A 21010-nucleotide genomic window follows, 5' to 3' on the forward strand; every position below is an offset into this window, starting at 1 on the left:
TCATGCGAGGTTTGGACGTTGGTTGTTGAGCGACAGGAGGTTTTAGTCAGTTCGACTCTGACATACCCCGCCCAGTATCCCCAGAAAAGCGCGGAAGTCCGGCGATTTCCTCCGGACCAAAAAAAAAAAACGTCTTAAGTATATGTTAAATTTTGTCATTAGTAAATAATTGTAAGGTAGCGCCCTCTGTGAATTGATATTTTAATTTCACGTATAATCCTAAATTAAAATTCACTACAAGAGCTTTCATACACACGTTAGTATTAAAAAATCTCACAGATGGCGCTGTATTAAATAGTATGTATATTTCTGTCTCATTCTTTGCTGGCTTCATCCTACACATTTTTGTATTTGTGTCTCTTACCTGTCGTTTTTTCCGTTGCATCCGGTTTGAAATCACAACGATTCTAAAGAAGTTTTCACTTCAAAAAGAGAATTTTTGTCTGTTTGTATGATCACCTAAAGCCCGAGAACCGTTAGCAAAATGCATATGAAGCTATACAGCACACAGATACGAACACAGTTACTTTATGGCAAGATAGGTGGCGCTAGTAGTAGTGATTTTTATTTTTTCTATAAGTCGAATTGATAATATGAAATCTGTATATAAAAAAGAGATTGTATTTGTGATGTAAAGGTTCATCTATGATTCTCTTACATAGTTAGCTTTCTGAATCGTCTTATGATTTTTATGTTTTAATATAAATTAAATATTGTTGCGGGCGAAGCCACGGGCGCAGCTAGTATTTAATAACATAATTTAGGTTTCTTTGCGTAGCTGGATGAAAGATCTCACAGCAGACTTGATGTAAGGTAGTTTCTTCGTCAGAGTTTATTCACATCACAATGGAAGTACCGCCAGAATACCTATGAGTGTGAACGAACTCTTAATGCAATTGTATAATGGTAGGGACAGCCTTTGAACCGAATCGTGGGACTGATTCTCACACGGGTGGAATGGCATTTCTGCCGCGAAGCAATAATGCATTTCGGTTTGAAAGCTGTTATAACTATACAAAAGTGACTTAGATCTCATATCGGAATGGGATGACGGTATTCACCTGGTGGTATCTCTGGGCTCCGATCCCACCACCAAGCTAGCCATAAGTTTGTTGTTCCGTATATGGATCAAAATATTTAACTAGTTAACGATTTATATCGGCCATATTTAAAGTCAAAAATTTACTGGTGATAGGACCTCTTGTGAGTCCGCACAGGTAAGTACCACCACCCTGCCTATTTCAGCCGTGCAGCAGTAATGCGTTGCGGTTTGAAGAGCGGGACAGCCGTTGTAACTATACTGAAAACTTAGAACTCATATCTCAAGGTGGGTGCCGGCATTTACGTTGTAGATGTCTAGGGGGTCCAGTAATCACTTAACGCCACTTAACGGTGGACTGTGAGCTCGTCCACCTAACTACGCAACAAAAAAATAAAAATTTAATTTCTTCTGAGCAAAACATCGAAGCGATACCCGAAAATCAATGAAAACGTCAAACGTTCTCCAACGAAAAAAACACTGCGGATCCAATGCGTATACAAAATCAATCCACACACAATAGGGAAAACAATTTCAAAGCCAAAAAATCCGTCCATTGAAATAGACGACGGGAATAAAGGCAGAAATATTTGAATAACGTTTGTGGATTAACACTTCGATATTGTGCATCGTGCCAATGATTTTGAATAAAAAGTAGCCAATCTAATGCGGCTTTCCTACCTATTCTAGTGACCTCGGCTCATACTAGATTCGGCGAACGAGTAGGTGAGTTCACGGGGCTCTATCCTGGTGACGTTGCTGACACTAGTCCTAGTAAGCGCAGTGCTTCGCAGAATCTACCACCGGATCGGAAACGCGACCTACTGAGAAGATCTGGCGAGAAACTCAGTGGGCTATGTCTGTGGGTTAATTTACTCGCCGAGCCCTTCGTCGCAAGCGACTGGTTCGACGAGAGCGGTGACCGATGCTTGTGGTACCTAAAAGCACCGATAGCAAATCAGGAGGATCCGAAATGACGTGTTTTGAGTGTCAATAACATTGTTGCGAATCCGGAGGTGTCGCCATAACATCTAATAAATAAATCTTTCCGAGAACAGACTACAAACCAAGCCGTTTTAATTATTTGGCCAATGTTGAATGGAGTTAAATATTTTAAAACCTTTAAGCTCACAATTTTACCGCTCACTTGATTTTGATCACTGCCACTATTATCAGAAGCAACACAATCGTGTCTGACTTATGTGATTGTTACCACATACCTTACGACTCCATTGAATTGTATGACAACTGACCCACCCTTCAAAGAGGACGGACGCCTGCTTTGCGGCAGAAATAGGCAAGATTTTCACCTATGCGTGTAGATTCACATTACGCTCTACCAGTCCGTGTAGTTTTTCTCTTCGGATGCGTCATAATATTGTTAATAACAGAAATACGCACTGCAATTGTACCAATCCGAACGGGTTTACGCATTTTACTACCGTTTCTAATCATCATAAAAAGTATTAGAGTTTGAGTAGGAAGATAAATCTATACTAATATATAAATCTACAGTGGTTTTTACGGACGTTTCGTTATAACTACTGAACCATGCGTCCAATTGACTTGAAACTTGGTATCTATGTAGAAAATACATGTACTTAATGGATAGGCTAATATTTATATGAGTGTTGGACTCCCTACACCAGTTGCGGGGGCGATAATGATGAGAATATTTGTTTGGGTGAGAAATAATAATGTAAATTTTAAATGCCCAGCGAAGCGGACGGGTACAGCTAGTTTAGGATATGACTAGAGAATAATTCTAGTAATGTTATAATTCTAAATCGAAAATGTCAACGTCTAACTATCAACATGCAAGATCCTCTGGGCTAATTCATTAATTTTATTTTTATTTGTAATTTTCAATTTTTGTTTGTTTGTTGTAATTTTATTTTCAATAGCCAAAGCTATGTACATTAATACGGGTTTACTGAGTGCATATACCATTTAGATTGCAATCCAGATTAGATCTAGGTACTACTTGTACGATTTAGCTAATATGTACTGTAATAATTGTAATTTGTTTTGTGCATCAATAAATTTTAAAAAAAATGAATATTCTTCATAAATACCATAGTTAAATTTAAGGTTTACATGTAAACACTAATATTAATCGCATTAAAATTGGTTCATATTAAACTACTGGCACAGATACCTTATCCGGAGAATTCTCAATGAGATTATCATTTTCACTTTTTGTAGCATTCCCGTCGAAGTCATCAATAGAAGGCTCTTGTGTGGGAATGTATACATGTTCTTCAACAGTAACATCTCTGTATATTTCAGCGTAGTCTATAGCCGGATAATCTGTAGAATTGTCGTCTATATCATCATAATACGTCATGTAAAGCTCATCATTGAATATTTCATTTTGACCGACGTGTTTTGATCCTTTCTCGATAATATCACTATTCTTCGACTTTGCATTTATGGCTGTTCCATCATTTATACCGGCTTTAGTATTTCGGTCAGGTATTTTAGATACAACTTCGAAATTTTCATTCCTTCTTTCGGCTCCATCAGCGTTTTCACCGTTGGCACCAAAATCGAATGCCTTAATGTAAATTTTCGTTTCGGCTTTGACTGTTTTGAAAACGTCATCTGATTCATTCTGCGGCTGACTTTGAACTTCTTCACTCAAAAATTCTGTTATATCTTTCAGCACAGCATCTAGATCACTGAAATTTATATTTTTGATTTCCGTATTGTTAGTTCTAAACGTCTGCGCTCTCACTTCCGTCTCCTCTGGGTCCCCAAAGAAGAAATCCTCGAAGAAACCGCTAAGACATTCAACATAACTGTCACAGTCGCAGCTGATTTCGTTCGCTTGAAAAACAACGAGCAACGTCACGATTATTTTAAAATTCATTTTTGTATTTAATTAAAATTCTTCAGTACGCGTTTGTTTCGCGATGAGCATTCACACGAAATGTATGCGCGAAGCGAGTTTCGTTACTGTTTTTTTTCTTTTTCTAATTGCAATTCGTGAATCGTAATGCTTACGAAATAGAGGTCAAAGTTGTTGGTCCATAGCCACCGGATAAAATCTTCACTTTACAAATACATATGACCTTAAGGTTTTTATAGAGTACGATAATAGCAGTATGTTTAGTTTATTTGTTAGTAATAATACATGATATGGTTCGAGGTAAGTATATTTAAATTTTGAAACCTCATATTATAAATATGTATACCATTTTAGGTATCTACAATATAAAAGTCGATGTGTACGTCTATTCCCTGTAGACTCCGAAGGGGATGGAGTGATTTCGATTAAGTTTTCAGGAAATCTCCTAATTTTTCCTTGTGATTCAATCGCCCGAAGGCAGAACTGGTGCCAATAAAGATACCTAGAAACGCATTGTGGATATGCGTAATAGTCTCAAGTAACAACCAATTTCTACCAAGCTTACTTCTCCACGTCTCAAAGCTATAACCTCATGCATCAGCCAACACAACTGTCTTGGGGTACTGCTCAAGTATACACTAGCCTCAACCGCTTCGTGCCTCGACTGACTTTGACGGATAAGAGCGCGCAATTAAAGAATAATGGATGAATAGGGTGTGTTCACACACGTCTGAAAACGCAGCGATCTAGCCGTCGCTTTTTACGACTATAAATATCGAATATTAAGTAAAACCAATTTATTGAAACGTAGTGGAATCAATGATTTTTTTCTCTACCGTCGTTAGCCTAAAGGGCTATTATAATTACACACGGACCGGTCAGTGAGCCCATTAGTTCTACCTGAAAGAATTTGCTAACACTAGCCCTAGCAAGAGGAGTGCTTCGTTGAATCTACCACCGGATCGAAATCGCGATCCCCTGAGAAGATCCTCAGATGCTCAGTGGACAAAAACCAATTGACGTCACTCATCTGTGAACCACGAAAACTATGCAGTATTCAAAACATCAGAATTAATATATTAACAATAACACACACACAAAATTAGACTGTAAATTAATAAGCATAGAAGTTTTTTTCTAAATTATAATTAACACCGTACGTGTCAAGATCTGTCGTGAAAAAAATCATGGGTTTTAGTTTGAAGAGTGGGATATGTGTTACATAATTACAGTTGAAACTTCGACCATATCTCTCAGATCAAACGGCAGCCTTTACTTTGAATGCTCCGATAAGTTAACATGAGATAGAATGTGTGGTCATCAATCTAAGTATGATAATAAAAAAATCATCTCGGGACGCCTGAAAGAAGTGATAACTTAAACTAATCTATATTGAACTATTTAATATTGAAATTGCTTTACTCGAGAAAAGCTTAGGTTATTTCTTAAATTTTATGTAAATTAGTTTGCAAGTCTGTTTCTGTTTTTAAATACAAGGTCAAACAATTCTATCTCTCATCAACCGAATGATCATTGTTCTATACTCTTCATGTATACTGTATTACTTATAATATTTTGTATTCAAGTTTGACAATATTTGCTATGTGTATGTGCATTACTATAATTCTCATGTTGTATTTGTTATTTTAGATGTTCTACACACACTCTTCACTTTTATTATGATTATTCTCATAATCCTCTCGCAGGTCTGCTGGAGGAGATTTCTTAAAGATATAAGCAGTGCCTTTGTACATAATTTTCCTATTACTCTGTACTATGTCTTCTATTTTGTGTATACATAAATAAATAAATATTATGATAATGTAAGGATATTTTTACATAAATTGAAAAATATATATAAATAGTTAGGAGTTACATACGTTCTCTTCCGTACCGCTGCCGTATGTGTGAGAGAGAAGGAAGACCGACAGGGTGACGCCGTAACGCGTCACGTAACGAAACAACTTACCCTCCCATAAGAAGTTATCACTTCAAAGCGGTGAAAGCGGTATAAAGACTGGCAGAGTACGTCACATTAAGAGGGTAGGCAGCTCTGTCCCTGGTATTGCTGAAGTCCATGGGCGACGGTAACCACTCACCATCAGGTGGGCCGTATGCTCGTCTGCCTACTAGGGCAATAAATAAATAAAAAACAATTTGAAGACGCTTCTATTAGCTTGTAATTTATGTTTTTTTTTTGTATGTAAACATTTTGAAAGTAATTTTCACAGACTTCAAAATGCCCGATTATCTTGATAATTTAGACAAACCTTTTTTTATGTAATTATGAATGCCTTTCATTGCTGCTTCCAATACTGGAAATGTGTTATCTATCTCCATATATAAAAATGAATTGCTGTTCGTTAGTCTCGCTAAAACTCGAGAACGGCTGGACCGATTTGGCTAATTTTGATCTTGAATTATTCGTGGAAGTCCAGAGAAAGTTTAAAAGGTAGATTAATATGAAAATCCTCGGAATTGTTTTTCCTTTGATGTGTCCCCCGTCGGACGAACTCCTTTTGTTTGTTTTAAGTTTATTTTATACAAAAGTTTAGGTATTTTATTTACCAATTGAGGCACTACGAAGTCTGCCGGGTCAGCCAGTAATATTAATAGCATTTTAAGCCCACCTACACAATCCATTGCTGTTTTAAATGATTCAATGTATCCATCATCTGTTTTTCAAACCACTAAACACGAACATGATTGGATCAAATTGAACAAATATTTTTTATTTTCTAAACAAATTTCTTGATAAACATATTTCGACCGAATCAATAGTAAAATCTGTGTACACCCCCTAAGATTACAATAAACAATTAAATAACAAAACATAGTTATACCACGAGAACTTTATTGCTCTTTCACGCGTCAAAGCTTAATCACTTAATTGTTCGAGCTTCACAACTGAGCTTACGAAACAAAGAAAGCTTATAGTTGTAGTTTATTTTTTCAAGAATTAAACTTTTCGCTATAGTATCAGCTTACTGACTAAGTAAAGAACCTTAGCGTTGAGAGAGGCGACGTTGAATTGGGTCATACATTTGTTTGTTAAGATCAACAACAAGATAATAAGATGGTTTGATATTACACATTGACGTTTTAAATTATTAATTTAATAATAAAAATAAAACGACTTTTTTAAGAAAATAAGGCAATAAAACTGTACCAATCCCAAACAAAATTATGATGAATGTAGAGAGAGAGAGAGAGAGAGAGAGAGAGAGAGAAGTCGTCGTGGCCTAAAGAATATGACGTCCGGTGCATTCGTATTGAGCGATGCACCCGTGTTCGAATCCCGCAGACGGGTACCAATTTTTCTAATGAAATACGTACTTAACAAATGTTCACGATTGACTTCCACGGTGAAGGAATAACATCGTGTAATAAAAAGCAAACACTCTAAATTATAAGTAGTAGTAGTAGTAGGACCTCTTGTGAGTCCGCACGGGTAGGTACCACCACCCTGCCTATTTCTGCCGTGAAGCAGTAATGCGTTTCGATTTGTAATTATACTTGAGACCTTAGAACTTATATCGCAAGGTGGGTAACGGCATTTACGCTGTAGATGTCTATGGGCTCCGGTAACCACTTAACACCAGGTGGGATGCGAGCTCGTCCACACATAAATGCAATAAAAAAAAGAGGGACAATATACTTTATTGCGACCCACTGAGAAGATCCGGCGAGAAACTCAGCGGGATGTGTCTCTGGGTTGCTCAGTACATGTCTTTTCAAATGCACCCAATTCTTTTCAGTCTCTTTCTTGCCTTTCACACCCAGTACCTATCTGCATTCTCTACCGCTTTAAGGAATGCAGATAGGGCTACCACTAGCCCTCAGGAATTAAATGCCCTTGAAACAAACGGACTCGCCAACCCGCAACGGTCAACGTAGCGTTTTAAGACCAATAAATAACCTTCATTCACATACAATGAAGTAACAGAAAAGAGAAGGTCAATAATATCTCAATAATATATCATTAATATTATTTTGCGTAACTTTTTTCATACCGAAATTAATTCACAGAGCAATCTTTTAAAGTTCACACTAGGTACGGGCATGTGTAATTATTTATGAAGCGTACGAATCGATTCGTTGATTTCATAACACATTACAAAACTATAGAGAAACAGTCCGGATATACGCCTTTTTCTTATCGTTTATCGAATAGTAAATATAGTATTTTATTGAGTGTGCTTAATGCGAGTTTTTTAACGATATCGATAGTGTAAAAGTTAACTTTTGTTCAATTTGTTCAAATGTATTAAAATACAACTCCTCAATACGCCTCAATTTCCTTTCAATACGCCTTTTTCTTATCGTCTATCGAATAGTAAATATAGTATTTTGTTGAGTGTGCTTAATGCGAGTTTTTTAACGATATCGATAGTGTAAAAGTTAACTCTTGTTCAATTTGTTCAATTGTTTCAATACAAAGCCTCAATACGCGTCAATTTCGTTTCAATACGCCTTTTTCTTATCGTCTATCGAATAGTAAATATAGTATTTTGTTGAGTGTGCTTAATGCGAGTTTTTTAACGATATCGATAGTGTAAAAGTTAACTCTTGTTCAATTTGTTCAATTGTTTCAATACAAAGCCTCAATACGCGTCAATTTCGTTTCAATACGCCTTTTTCTTATCGTCTATCGAATAGTAAATATAGTATTTTGTTGAGTGTGCTTAATGCGAGTTTTTTAACGATATCGATAGTGTAAAAGTTAACTCTTGTTCAATTTGTTCAATTGTTTCAATACAAAGCCTCAATACGCGTCAATTTCGTTTCAATACGCCTTTTTCTTATCGTCTATCGAATAGTAAATATAGTATTTTGTTGAGTGTGCTTAATGCGAGTTTTTTAACGATATCGATAGTGTAAAAGTTAACTCTTGTTCAATTTGTTCAATTGTTTCAATACAAAGCCTCAATACGCGTCAATTTCGTTTCAATACGCCTTTTTCTTATCGTCTATCGAATAGTAAATATAGTATTATGTTGAGTGTGCTTAGTGCGAGTTTTTTAACGTTCTCGATAGCGTAAAAGTTAACTCTAATTTGTTCAATTATTTCAATACAACGCCTCAATTTCGTTTCAATACGGTACGTCTTTTTCTAATCATCTATCGAATAGTAAATATAAAATTTTGTTGAGTGTGCTTAGTGCGAGCTTATTAACGTTCTCGATAGAGTAAAAGTTAACTCAAATTTGTTCAATTGTTTCAATACAACCCCTCAATACGCCTCAATTTCGTTTCAATACGCCTTTTTCTTATCGTCTATCGAATAGTAAATATAGTATTATGTTGAGTGTGCTTAGTGCGAGTTTTTTAACGTTCTCGATAGCGTAAAAGTTAACTCTTGTTCAATTTGTTCAATTGTTTCAATACAACGCCTCAATTTCGTTTCAATACGCCTTTTTCTTATCGTCTATAGAATAGTAAATATATAGTATTTTGTTGAATGTGCTTAGTGCGAGTATTTTAACGTTTTCGTAAGCGTAAAAGTTAACTCAAATTTTTATGCAGTTTGAACATCGCCCCTAGCGGCTAACGTAGACAGGCGTTTCAACTACATATTGTATTGTACATACAAATTTGACTTAACTTTTACGTTATCGAGAACCTTAGAAAAGTCGCACTAAGGACACTGTTCTCACAGATATGTAATAGATTACCTCTTTAGTTTTTGACATTTAAACATGACATACGGACATTTTTGAAATGGCATTTTGTATTAGGCAGCGACTTGGCTGTGCCCATGGCATTGCTGCACGTCCATGAGCGACTGATCACTCAACATCACCGACATCCACCGTCATCAGACCACCTTCTGGCGGGTCGTATGATCGTCTGTCTGACTACAAGGGCAATTTTTTTCTCATAAATCGCCTTCTCGCATTAAAACTGTATACACATAATCTCAAAACTTACTAATTTTACAGGAGAGTGTTTTAATGGTTTAACATGTGATCTTTTTAATATTAATCATCTTTGCAACATTTATTTTTTATTTTTTACCAGTTACATTATCTGTCTTTTAAAGTAAGATAAAACTATGTGTTAATTTTGTTAATAGTAGTCAAAACATAGGTAAATTAAAAAAAAAACTACAACTAAACTACGCTCTTTTGACAGTAAGTATTTATGAGAAAAATACTGGTGATACCAAATGATTCCGCATATTAACTCAATTTCGAATATTTTTGGAAATTGTACACTTTTAATGCGAAAAGACGAAATATGAGCAAAAAACGCCTAATCTTTTATTAACAGCTATTCGCTTAATGATGTTTTAATAACAACTAGAGGTCCCGCAGTAGTCGAAATTCGACTATAATTAATTGGAATTGTAAGTTTGTACACTATTATGATTGTATTTTATACTTCTATAATCACAAATTTCGCAAAGACTACACTATAAAAAATATTAACAAAGACAAAAAATATGTAATCTATTCTCAATTTGACAACAGACGTCAAGAACAAAAGTTTGACAATAAATAGTATGCATGCGTGTGTGCGTCAAATACATGGTATGTAGTGTGTGTAATGTTTTCTTTATTGATTTAATATATCTTTTATGCATTATTTTTAAAAAATATTAGCATTGTGCACTTCTTCTCTATATTCTCTATAAGTGTGTTACAAAAATAACTAATTATTGTAGTAGGATGTATCATTGTTGCACTTTAACTTTTATTTATTGATTTGCATATCCATTTATTTACTTAAGTTTTGGTGTGAAAATGATTTTAAGTTTACTCCCTTAACTAACCCAAAAGTTCTTAAATTGGTAATGGTATTTTGCATTAATAGAAATAAAACTAGAAATAGTTTCTTTTAGAGTAATTTGGGCTATGGAGTCTGAAGCACCACTTGATTTTGGGAGAGCGGTCTCTAATCCAAAATAGTTTGGGAATCCCTGGTTTACTGCAACTATACAGTACAAATGTAAGTTACTCACATATCTCTCGAATTCCTCAACGATTCGATGATGTCCATCCAAAAAATCCACATCTTTGAAATCTCTCGCGCCAATTTCGCTGTCGCCTATCAAATCCGGAACTTTACCGACATTCACTGTGGTAGGTTCATCTATAAACACGTATTCAACAAGAACCCCTTTCTCTGGAACTTCGCTGTAGTCACCAGCGAAATCAATGTTCACTTCCCTCTTCTCTTTACTATACACATCATTCACTTCGAAATATTCATAACCTTCTGTTGTTGAATCAACATAATCAAATTCGGTGGTCAACTCAGTTGTGTATTCTATTTCTGCTACGGTGATTTCGGTTAGAGTCGGTATCCTTTTTATGGTGATATTAGCGTTGACGTAATTATAAATGTCCGGCCAATATCTTGCACTGTACAGAACTGTCGATATAATGAATATCAAAATGAATAAAATTATCAAAATCAATAGTTTTATTATTAATTTCAATAGCGCGCTGTTCGGTTTCATGATAGCCGACTTGTGAGTCAGTTCTATATCTACTGTATACTTTAACCAACGCGTCTGTCTCGGAAGTTTATTTGAGACTAATAAACCTTTAACCATCGTGGGCTAACCCAAAGCGTTCGTTCTCTAAATGGAACGGAACAATGATGTTGATGCGTTATTCTTAATAGTCTCCATTTTTAGATCGATTGTCTAGAATAGGGATGTCCGAATATTAGTTGAGGCTTCATTTTTAGTACCGACAATAAATGCCAAAGACATCTCCCGGTTTGAGCCCCGTGAGCTCACCCATACGTTAGGGCGAATCTGAAATAGCCTCTCAAGGCTATCAGCATAGGTAGAAATATATAAAGACATTTTGGACATTGTCGTTTACTTATTAAGTATTGAAAGTTAATTTTACATCATTACAAAGAAACTGGTGGTGGTAGGTACTGGTGGTAGGACCTCTTGAGTCCGCAAGGGGAAGGTACCACCGCTCTGCCTATTTCTGCCGTGAAGCAGTAATGCGTTTCGGTTTGAAGGGTGGGGCAGCCGTTGTAACTATACTGAGACCTTAGAACTATATCTCAAGGTGGATAGCGCATTTACGATGTCTATGGGCTCCAGTAACCACTTAACACCAGGTGGTCTGTGAGCTCGTCCACCCATCTAAGCAATAAAAAAAAACAGAAATGCGTATGAAATATAATGTTTTTATCTGTATGTTTTTGAACATCAAAATCTTTGTGTAAATGTTTATAATAATAAAATATAAATCGTGGAACCATAACCTCAATTAGTGGTGCAGTAGCTACCGCCCCTTACAGTTCCTGTTGTTTCGAGGATCGCGGGTTCGATTTCCGCATCGGACCAATATTTGTGTGATGTACAGATTTGTTTGCTCTTTATCTAAGTATTTATTATCTGTACATGTAGATATTTACACGTATTTGTGTATGTATGTCATTCTCTGCTAACCATGATACAGGGAATTTACTGGTGGTGGGACCTCTTGTGAGTCCGCAGTAATGCGTTTCGGTTTGAAGGGTGGGGCAGCCGTTGTAACTACATACACCTTGTGACATTAGAACTTATATCTCAAGGTGGATGGCGCATTTACGTTGTAAATGTCTATGGGCCCCAGTAACCACTTAACACCAGATGGGCTGTGAGCTCGTCCACCCATCTAAGCCATAGAAAAACAAGGGAAAATCGTAAAGCAAATTTGGTTCTTGCATCATTAAAATAACTCTCAATTGGATCTCGCGGTAACTCATTTATAAATTGCAACGCACAGTAAGTAAGTCATTAATGAAATTTGTACGTATTTCAAAAATCATAACCATCCTTAGTACAGAACATTAGTTGTTTATTAGTTTGATTGAAACTTTTATATTATTATTTAATGGTCGGTAACAAGGACGAATATTATGTACTCGTAATTGTAATTACGTGACTGAAATTGGCAAATGATAGGTACTCTATACTCTAATGTCTTTAAGCGCAATACAGGATTTAAATGGACAGGATCACGTATGATCACAAATTGGCAAGATTTTATAGTTTATTGTAGAGGAAAAGCTAACTTTAATAAACATAATATTTACAAAGAGAATGGACGCCTGTAGATGACAATACTATTTTTTAAGCATAGTGACATCTAGCGGATAAGTTGAAAACTACGTGGGATTTAAGCAAAACATTTCGCTTACCATATAATGAAGCAAATCGGCAAGTCAGCCTCAAAATTTCAACAAAATTAATTTGTGTACAACTTATTTTCATTTACTTAGAGGAAAACCAACACAACTATGAAATTTACTTTAAAAAATAAACCACATTCAATAAATTTCATAGATGAAAATTGTTGACCCAAAAGATATTGCAATATATTTTTGAACAAGGAATTTAATGTAGCAATTTTATTATTAAATCGAAAAATAAAATAAAAAAGCACAAGTCAACATCAAGTCTTTATAAAACTTAGAAACTAAATAACAATAATATTATTTACATAATAAACAACAAAAAATAACAACAACAAACGCACATCAACTATTTTACCTCTCGCTCTCTCACATCCAACATTTAACATTGTGTTTTTGACATTTTGACGGCAACGAAAATAAACGATGTATGGTCAAAGTTATGGAACAGAAAATCGATTTTAGTTGTAAATACTGAAACGTAATGAGTTTAAGCCGACATAATCCTATTTATTGAAACAAGTTGTAAAATAAAATACCAAATATCTATAACACGATAATTGTGTGCCAGTAAAATTTAAAATGGCGGGAACTCAAACAGGAAAAAATTACAAATTTATTTAAATCTTATGTGATCCTTTCTTGGTATGAATTATAGTCTCATAAACGGGTACCTTAAAAGGATAAGGCTTAGGTACGGGTACAATAATGTGCTTGACCACCTCGAACGGTACCTCTTTGATTTTAGGTACGTGAACCACTTTTTCGACAGGGTACGGTACGGATTTCTCAACAGGTATCGATACTTCTTTTATAATGGGTATGACCACCGCTTTCGGTACGGGTATCTGAATAGGTACCGAATGAGGTACGGGTATAATAACGGGATGGTGTACCTTAAATTCTACGTTTTTTGGTATCGGTACGACAACTTCTTTGTAATGCTTTATCGGTTCAGGGTTCTCTTCTTCCACGTGTTGGTGGACGGGGTAAGAGTGCGTCTGGATGTGGTGTCCTCCGTAATTGTGTCCATCTTGTCCACCGAAGTCTTGGATTCCATCGTGACCTTCTTGGGTGCCGAAATCAAAGCCCCCCGAATAGTCGCTAGCTTGAAGCTGTAGAGAATAAATATATTTAAGTCAACGCGATATCCAGTCCCACGAAAGCAAAAACCTCTAAGTGGTGTTAATAGGTTTTTTTTTATTGCTTAGATGGGTGGACGAGCTCACAGCCCAACTGGTGTTAAGTGGTTACTGGAGCCCATAGACATCTACAACGTAAATGCGCCACCCATCTTGAGATATAAGTTCTAAGGTCTCAGTATAGTTACAGCGGCTACCCCACCCTTCAAACCGAAACGCATTACTGCTTCACGGCAGAAATAGGCAGGGCGGTGGTACCTACCCGTGCGGACTCACAAGAGGTCCTACCACCAGTGATTACGCAAATTACAATTTTGCGGGTTTTTGGCTTTTATTACACGATGTTATTCCTTCACCGTGGAAGTCAATCGTGAACATTTGTTAAGTACGTATTTCATTAAAAAAAATTGGTACCCGCCTGCGGGATTCGAACACCGGTTCATCGCAACAACGAATGCACCGGACGTCTTATCCTTTAGGCCACGACGACTTGAGGTAACCATATACTTAGATTTTTTAAGAATAATCATGTTAGCAAGTCTGGCCTTACCATAAATACAATTATCGTATTAGTGTTTCTTAACACTAAATGTAACATAACTGGTCAAATGACCCATTTTGAACTTTTGCATTGAAAATTCTCGTATCATCTTACTGCTTTTGCACATTTAACTTTACTAGAGGTCCCGCAGTAGTCGAAATTAGACTATAATTAATTGGAATTGTAAGTTTGTATACTACTATGATTGTATTTTATACTTCTATAATCACAAATTTCGCCAAGGCTACAGTATAAAAAAATATTAACAAAGACAAACAATAGTTAATCTATTCTCAATTTGACCACAAACGTCAAGAACAAAAGTTTGACAATAAATAGTATGCATGCGTGTGTGCGTCAAATACATGGTATGTAGTGTGTGTAATGTTTTCTTTATTGATTTAATGTATCTTTTATGCATTATTTTAAAAATATATTAGCGTTGTGCACTTCTTCTCTATATTCTCTATAAGTGTGGAAAATTTCATACTCCTCCGTCCGCGCAATTTGCGTAAAAAGTGATACAAAGTTTTTGCTTCACGTATTAATATATAGATGACGGTTTCTTACCAATTAATCTACAATTATTAAATAATACTTTTTTGTTTTTGTTTTGTTTTATTTATTTTGAGTAATACTTGTCGTATACCGTAATCTACCCGCTATGGTAGATATGGGTACCAGTAAGTGTTGGTATGATTAGTGTTAAGTATTTATGTGAATTGCTGATTTATTTTTTTATGTGTAACGAAGCAAAATTAAAAATCATTATCACATTGTTGTATGTATGCGTTGGTATATATTTCAATCGATAGGTTAATCGCGTTTAATTTCTTTCGTAAAGTGATTCTTGTTCACGTGATGATTGTCTGAAAAAGATAGCTCTTAGCGATAAGACGAATAACTGTACTTTTTCTTTGTTTTTATGTGTTGCTTTTTTATTTATTTTGTGTACAATAAAGCATACTTTCTCTGTCTCTCTCTACAATTTAAAAAAGTAGGTCCAGATAGATGAACTCAGCTCCGGTGTTGGGTAGTGCGATGGTAAAAAGGAGATGGTCATATTCTTATCGGACCGTGACGGAGCAACGCTTACTGGTGGTACGACCTCTTGTGAATCCGTGCGGGTAGGTACCACCACCCTGCTTATTTCTGCCGTGAAGCAGTAATGCGTTTCGGTTTGAAGGGCGCGGCAGCCGTTGTAACTATACTGAGACCTTAGAACTCATATCTCAAGGTGGGTGGCGCATTTACGTCGTAGATGTCTATGGACTACAGTAGCCACTTAACACCAGGTGGGCTGTGAGCTCGTCCAGCTATCTAAGCAATTAAAAAAAAATTTAAAAAAAACATGTCTTGTCAGATCCCCCGGATTCACTCTCGGTGCTTTTAGGACCCTCAAGCACCGGTCACCGTCCTCGTCGAAATCTCCGATTACGACGTGCGAAGTAAGCCATAGACATAGCCCTTTGAGTTTCTCGTGCGATCTTCTCAGTGGGTGGCGATTCCGATCTGGTGGTAGATTCTGTGAAGCACTGCTCTTGCTAGGGCTAGTGCTAGCAAATTTTCTCAAGTTGAGACCGTGAGCTCACCAACCCGTCCGGGAGTAGCTGGAATAGCTTCTTAGGCTACCAGCGAATAGGTAGAGGAAGAAAGATCGGATCATCTCGACAAATTCCTTAGAGCGCTCCCCATGGAACAAACGGTACAAAATACAGAGAGAGCTTTCTCTACGTAAGCCTTGAAGTACCTAACCTCTTGATAAACTACTAGCGGTCCGCTCCGGCTCCGCTCGGGTCTTTAACAAAAATTTCAACGATATTTGACGTTGTTTTATCTTTTAAAATAAAAGAACACTTATTGCGGCATAACTATAATAGTTAGACATAATATGCTGTCGTGACATTTTTTGTAATTGATGTGTTCTACAAAGTCGTGGTACATTATTTTATTCTATCATCAATAGTTTTCGCAGGGTACGCGATGTAAAGAGTATTTTAGGTAATTTTTTTACACCTTGGGTTACGTTATTTTAGTTTTAGTAAGAATCACTAATATTTTTCAAAAATGATTATAGCCTATGTCACTCGGGAATAGTGTAGCTTCCAAACAGTGAAATAATTTTTCAAATCGGTTCAGTAGTTTCGGAGCCTATTCAATACAAACAAACAAACAAATCTTTCCTCTTTATAATATTAGTATAGATAAACAGGATTGTTTCAGCATGACTATTTAAGTCGCGTTAGTATCTAGAACACAGAACCAACGAATCCATTCTTACCGAGCTCAAGACTCCAATGCGCCTCAGCACTACATGCGCACGGAGGAGTTTCGAGTTCTTTGGACATATCGCCAGAAAGAGAGGTGACAATCTGGAGAAGCTGCTGGTGACAGGCATGGTATGCGGGAGAAGGCACAGAGGCAGAAATCCAATGCGCTGGTCGGACCAAATACGCTCCACTCTCAATACCTCAGTCCACGTTGCTATCCACACAGCCGAGGACAGGCAGGAATGGCGCAAGATGATGCAGGAGAAAGTGATTAGAGGAGGCCACGACCCTCAGCACTGAGGATTATCGACGCAAGGAGGAGAGAGGAGAGTATCTAGATATCTTCTGACGCACGCGTCTTGACAAGACCGAGTTGCGTAACAACAAAACTACCGTGAAAAGTTTTCGGTAAAATTGAATGAATTACAAAAACGAATGTGACTTTTACTAGACTAGTTGGATAACAGTTACGAGGGAGCGATCCGTTAAAGCGATCGGTCTAAAAGCAAACCGATTAATAAAATTATTACGAACGGCATGAAATGGTTCTGTATGTTAATTTTTTTTTTATAGTGAAACTTCTTTAGAATCGTTGCGATCTCAAACTCGATGAAACGAAATGAAACGAAACGAAAAAATAAGTCCACAGAGAGACAAACACATAAATGTATAGCCGCAGAGAGAATGAAATTAAAATATCAATTCAAAGAGGGCGCTACCTCATACTATAAAAGATGATTTACAATTATTATTTACTAATGACAAAATTTTACATATACTTAGACATTTAGGATAATTATATTTTTATTTTTGAAGGTTTCACTTCTACCACGTGTGAATTGCACACATGTTTTTTTTCAGTGTCTTGTGATTGTGTTTTGTTTTTTTAAGAATCAGAAACTTAAACAGTGATAGTGTATTGTGACAAATCCGTCAATTTGGGTCACTGATGGATATGTTTCTTATTTTGGTACGCGATCAAACACGGGTTTAATGCATTGTTGTTTTTACGTATTAACTGATCAATAAGGGTTTATCGTGATCCGAATAGGCATTGTACCTATTTCGGCTGCGAAGCTATCACACCTTCACACACGCATACACGCTGCCTTTAATTTATGTAATAACTCATTTTCACTATGCTTGGCGAATAAATGATTTCTTTTTTTCTTTCTTTCGGATTTGAAGAGTCATTATACAATTGAGAATTGGAAATCATGTCTCATCTAACAATTCTATCGCGTTTGGTAATTTTCTGAAACAATAAATTACCTACTAGTAAAAAAACATTTTTTTATAGCTTATGTGGGTGGGCGAGCTCACTGCTTATCTAGTGTTAAGTGGTTACCGGAGCCCATAGACATCTACAATGTAAATGCCACGACGCGCCTTGAGATATGAGTTCTAAGGTCTCTATAATTACAACGGCTGCCCCACCCTTCAAATCGAAACGCATTACTGCTTCACGGAAGAAATTACGTATCATTAAAGAACAATAAATTACGTACTAGTAAATAAGGTTTTTATTTTGGTAAAATCAACCATACTGAACCCTGATAGAACAAAAAGAAGCGTCTCGAATGAACGGGTAACCTCAAAAGATCGGTTAGGCAACGAAATAGAACGGACACAATCATAATGTCTGCTTGTTTTGTCGCTTTTTGATAAACGAAGCCAACGCTATAAGATATATTTTTATTATTTTTTAGTCACGTTACTCGTGGCTGCACACAAATTGACCGGCTCATTAGTAGTGGGAATGCGTATTTTGAAGTGACCTATTGGATCCCATCAATCGTTTATGTATCGATCACTCAGGTAGGCACTTCCTGTGTTAGTCTTATTGAACTGTTTGTTCAAATTAGAGTAAGCGTCTTTCTCATCGTTCCCCTCTAGTTCTGCTATGAAACAGACTTTGTGGTGTGGCCTGATAAGGTGTTTTTTTAATGCTTATATGGGTGGACGATCTCACAGCCCACCTGGTGTAATGTGGTTACTGGAGCCCATAGACATCTACAACGTAAATGCGCTACCCACCTTGAGATATAAGTTCTAAGGTCTCAGTATAATTACAACGGCTGCCCCACCCTTCAAGCTGAAACGCATTACTGCTTCACGGCAGAAATAGGCAGGGCGGTGGTACCTACCCGTGCGGAGTCACAAGAGGTCCTACCACCAGTAATTACGCAAATTATAATTTTGCGGGTTTGATTTTTGTTACACGATGTTATTCCTTCACCGTGGAAGTCAATCGTGAACATTTGTTAAGTACGTAGTTCATTAGAAAAATTGGCACCCGCCTGCAGGATTCGAACGCCGGTGCATCGCTAGATACGAATGCACCGGACGTCATATCCTTTGGGCCATGATGACTTCTAAACGAAGCCGAAGGTTTTTGTTGGCTGGCGGTGTACACGCGAATATCTATGGGCTCTCGTGGTCGCTTAGCATTGTGTGGGCCGTGTTCTCGTTCACGCGTCTAAACAAGTGAAAAAAGAAAACCTAGTATAAAATCCGGGCTAGCGGATAGAAATCCAGAACCCACTGAATACTAACGATGACGGGCCTCCCACTGACGCCATCATCAGTGCCTCATACAAATTCCCTAAGTAAAATTCAGATGTACAATTAAAAAAAAACTTAAGAGTGCCAGAAATTAAAAATAAAAAAAATCTACCTGCAAATCATGTTGTTGCATCTCTTGCATGTTCGTATTGATGTAAGGATTCCATTGGTTCTGTTGCGCCAGAGCCGTAGCTAGCAATGCGGCTAATGTTGCCTGTAAACAAAATATATATATATCTCCCTTGTCTATTACGGATGACACAAATAAAACTTCCACGCACTGTTTTTAAATTCATCACCATAATGTTGCTAACTTGGCGCAATGCTTATTTTCTCTCATCAGAATTTCATAGTGCTAACAGAGTATAAAAGAGCATAAATAATATTGGCTTTAGATCCGATGTGCTTAAGGACGCTGGGCTCCCAAAACTTAACAGTAATAGAATGGAATGCATAAATGTCACATCATTAAATATAACACACAAACTACTGCTCATCTTGATAGAGACACGAGAAGCATTAGATTTCAAATAAAAAAATAATCATCGAAATATGTACACAGAAAACAAACAAACACACACACACACACATACACACACATAAAAATACAGGCGAATTGACAACAATCTCGTCTATTGTAGTCGTATAAAAAAGAGCCTATAAGGTTATATACTGACAATCGAATTAAGCATTACTGTTTTTATTATTAACAAAGAATTTATATTTATAAAAACCAATATACATCTTTAAATTAATACGCGAATCAAAATCGTTGTACGCCTTTTTACGAAAATTGCGTTGACGGAGGATTATGAAATTTCCCATACTTATAAGGAATATAGAGAAGGAATGAAGAATGATAAATTTTTTTTATATTATGCATTAAAAATACATGAAATCAATTAGAAAAACATTACACACACTACTATGTATTTGACACGCACACACACGCATATATACTCTATTATTTATTGTTAAAGTCTGTGGTCAAATTGAGAATAGATTAATGTAGTTTGTCTTTAATATTATTTGTCTATAGTATAAGCCTTATTAGTATAAATCTCTGATTGTAGAACAATGACTATAATAGAAATGTGACCATAAAACCATAATAATGTTCAAAACTTATTATTTAAATTAATTATTGTCGAATTTTGACCACCGGGCGACCACTAATATTATATTATTAATTTTATCGATTGAATGACTCACATATAAAATAACTTTACACATTTCGATGCGACTGTCGGAAAGCGCGGGAAACTGTGACGACGCTCTCAAGCCGCAACTGTTTTTATACTCAAAAGACAGGACATTGAATTCGGAACAAATTCGCGGTTAGTTTTAGGGTTAAACGAGAATTCGTAAAAACTTGTATCATTTTATTTAAATCGAAAAAAATGGATTGGAATATTGTTTTCGTATACACAATTCAATTTTTACGGTTTATTG

The 21010-nt window shown here is 36.3% G+C and overlaps 2 protein-coding genes across 3 annotated transcripts in view; both read right to left on the reverse strand.

The window, feature by feature from the left end:
- The window catches only part of LOC114250111 (uncharacterized), a 30912-nt gene extending 19473 nt beyond the window's left edge, over window positions 1–11439 (reverse strand). Inside the window, exon 1 of one of the 2 annotated variants that reach the window (XM_089739007.1) lies at window positions 10855–11439. In XM_089739007.1, coding sequence (XP_089595133.1) covers window positions 10855–11355 — 501 coding nt within the window. In that variant the 5' untranslated portion in view covers window positions 11356–11439. Of the gene's footprint in view, window positions 1–3197; window positions 3992–10854 lie in introns of those variants that run through there. The other variant, XM_089739006.1, reaches the window with a different exon arrangement.
- A 1855-nt stretch (window positions 11440–13294) lies between these two features.
- LOC114250116 (uncharacterized) lies at window positions 13295–20791 on the reverse strand. Its single transcript, XM_089738949.1, has 3 exons — window positions 20771–20791; window positions 19671–19772; window positions 13295–14155 (listed from the first exon to the last, which is right to left on the reverse strand). Exons 1-3 carry the CDS (start codon window positions 20789–20791, stop codon window positions 13661–13663), a joined length of 618 nt encoding a protein of 205 aa, XP_089595075.1. The 3' UTR covers window positions 13295–13660.
- Between the last annotated feature and the right edge of the window lie 219 nt (window positions 20792–21010).

Source organism: Bombyx mandarina, chromosome 28 (genome assembly GCF_030267445.1).
Source record: "Bombyx mandarina strain Sakado chromosome 28, ASM3026744v2".
NCBI lineage: Eukaryota > Metazoa > Arthropoda > Insecta > Lepidoptera > Bombycidae > Bombyx > Bombyx mandarina.

Coding starts and splice junctions, on each gene's coding strand:
- LOC114250116 (XM_089738949.1), bottom strand. CDS start 20,791: ATGTGTAAAGTTATTTTATAT. Junction 19,773..20,770: donor TGTGTAAAGTTATTTTATAT/GTGAGTCATTCA, acceptor TTTTGTTTACAG/GCAACATTAGCCGCATTGCT. Junction 14,156..19,670: donor TGCAACAACATGATTTGCAG/GTAGATTTTTTT, acceptor TATTCTCTACAG/CTTCAAGCTAGCGACTATTC.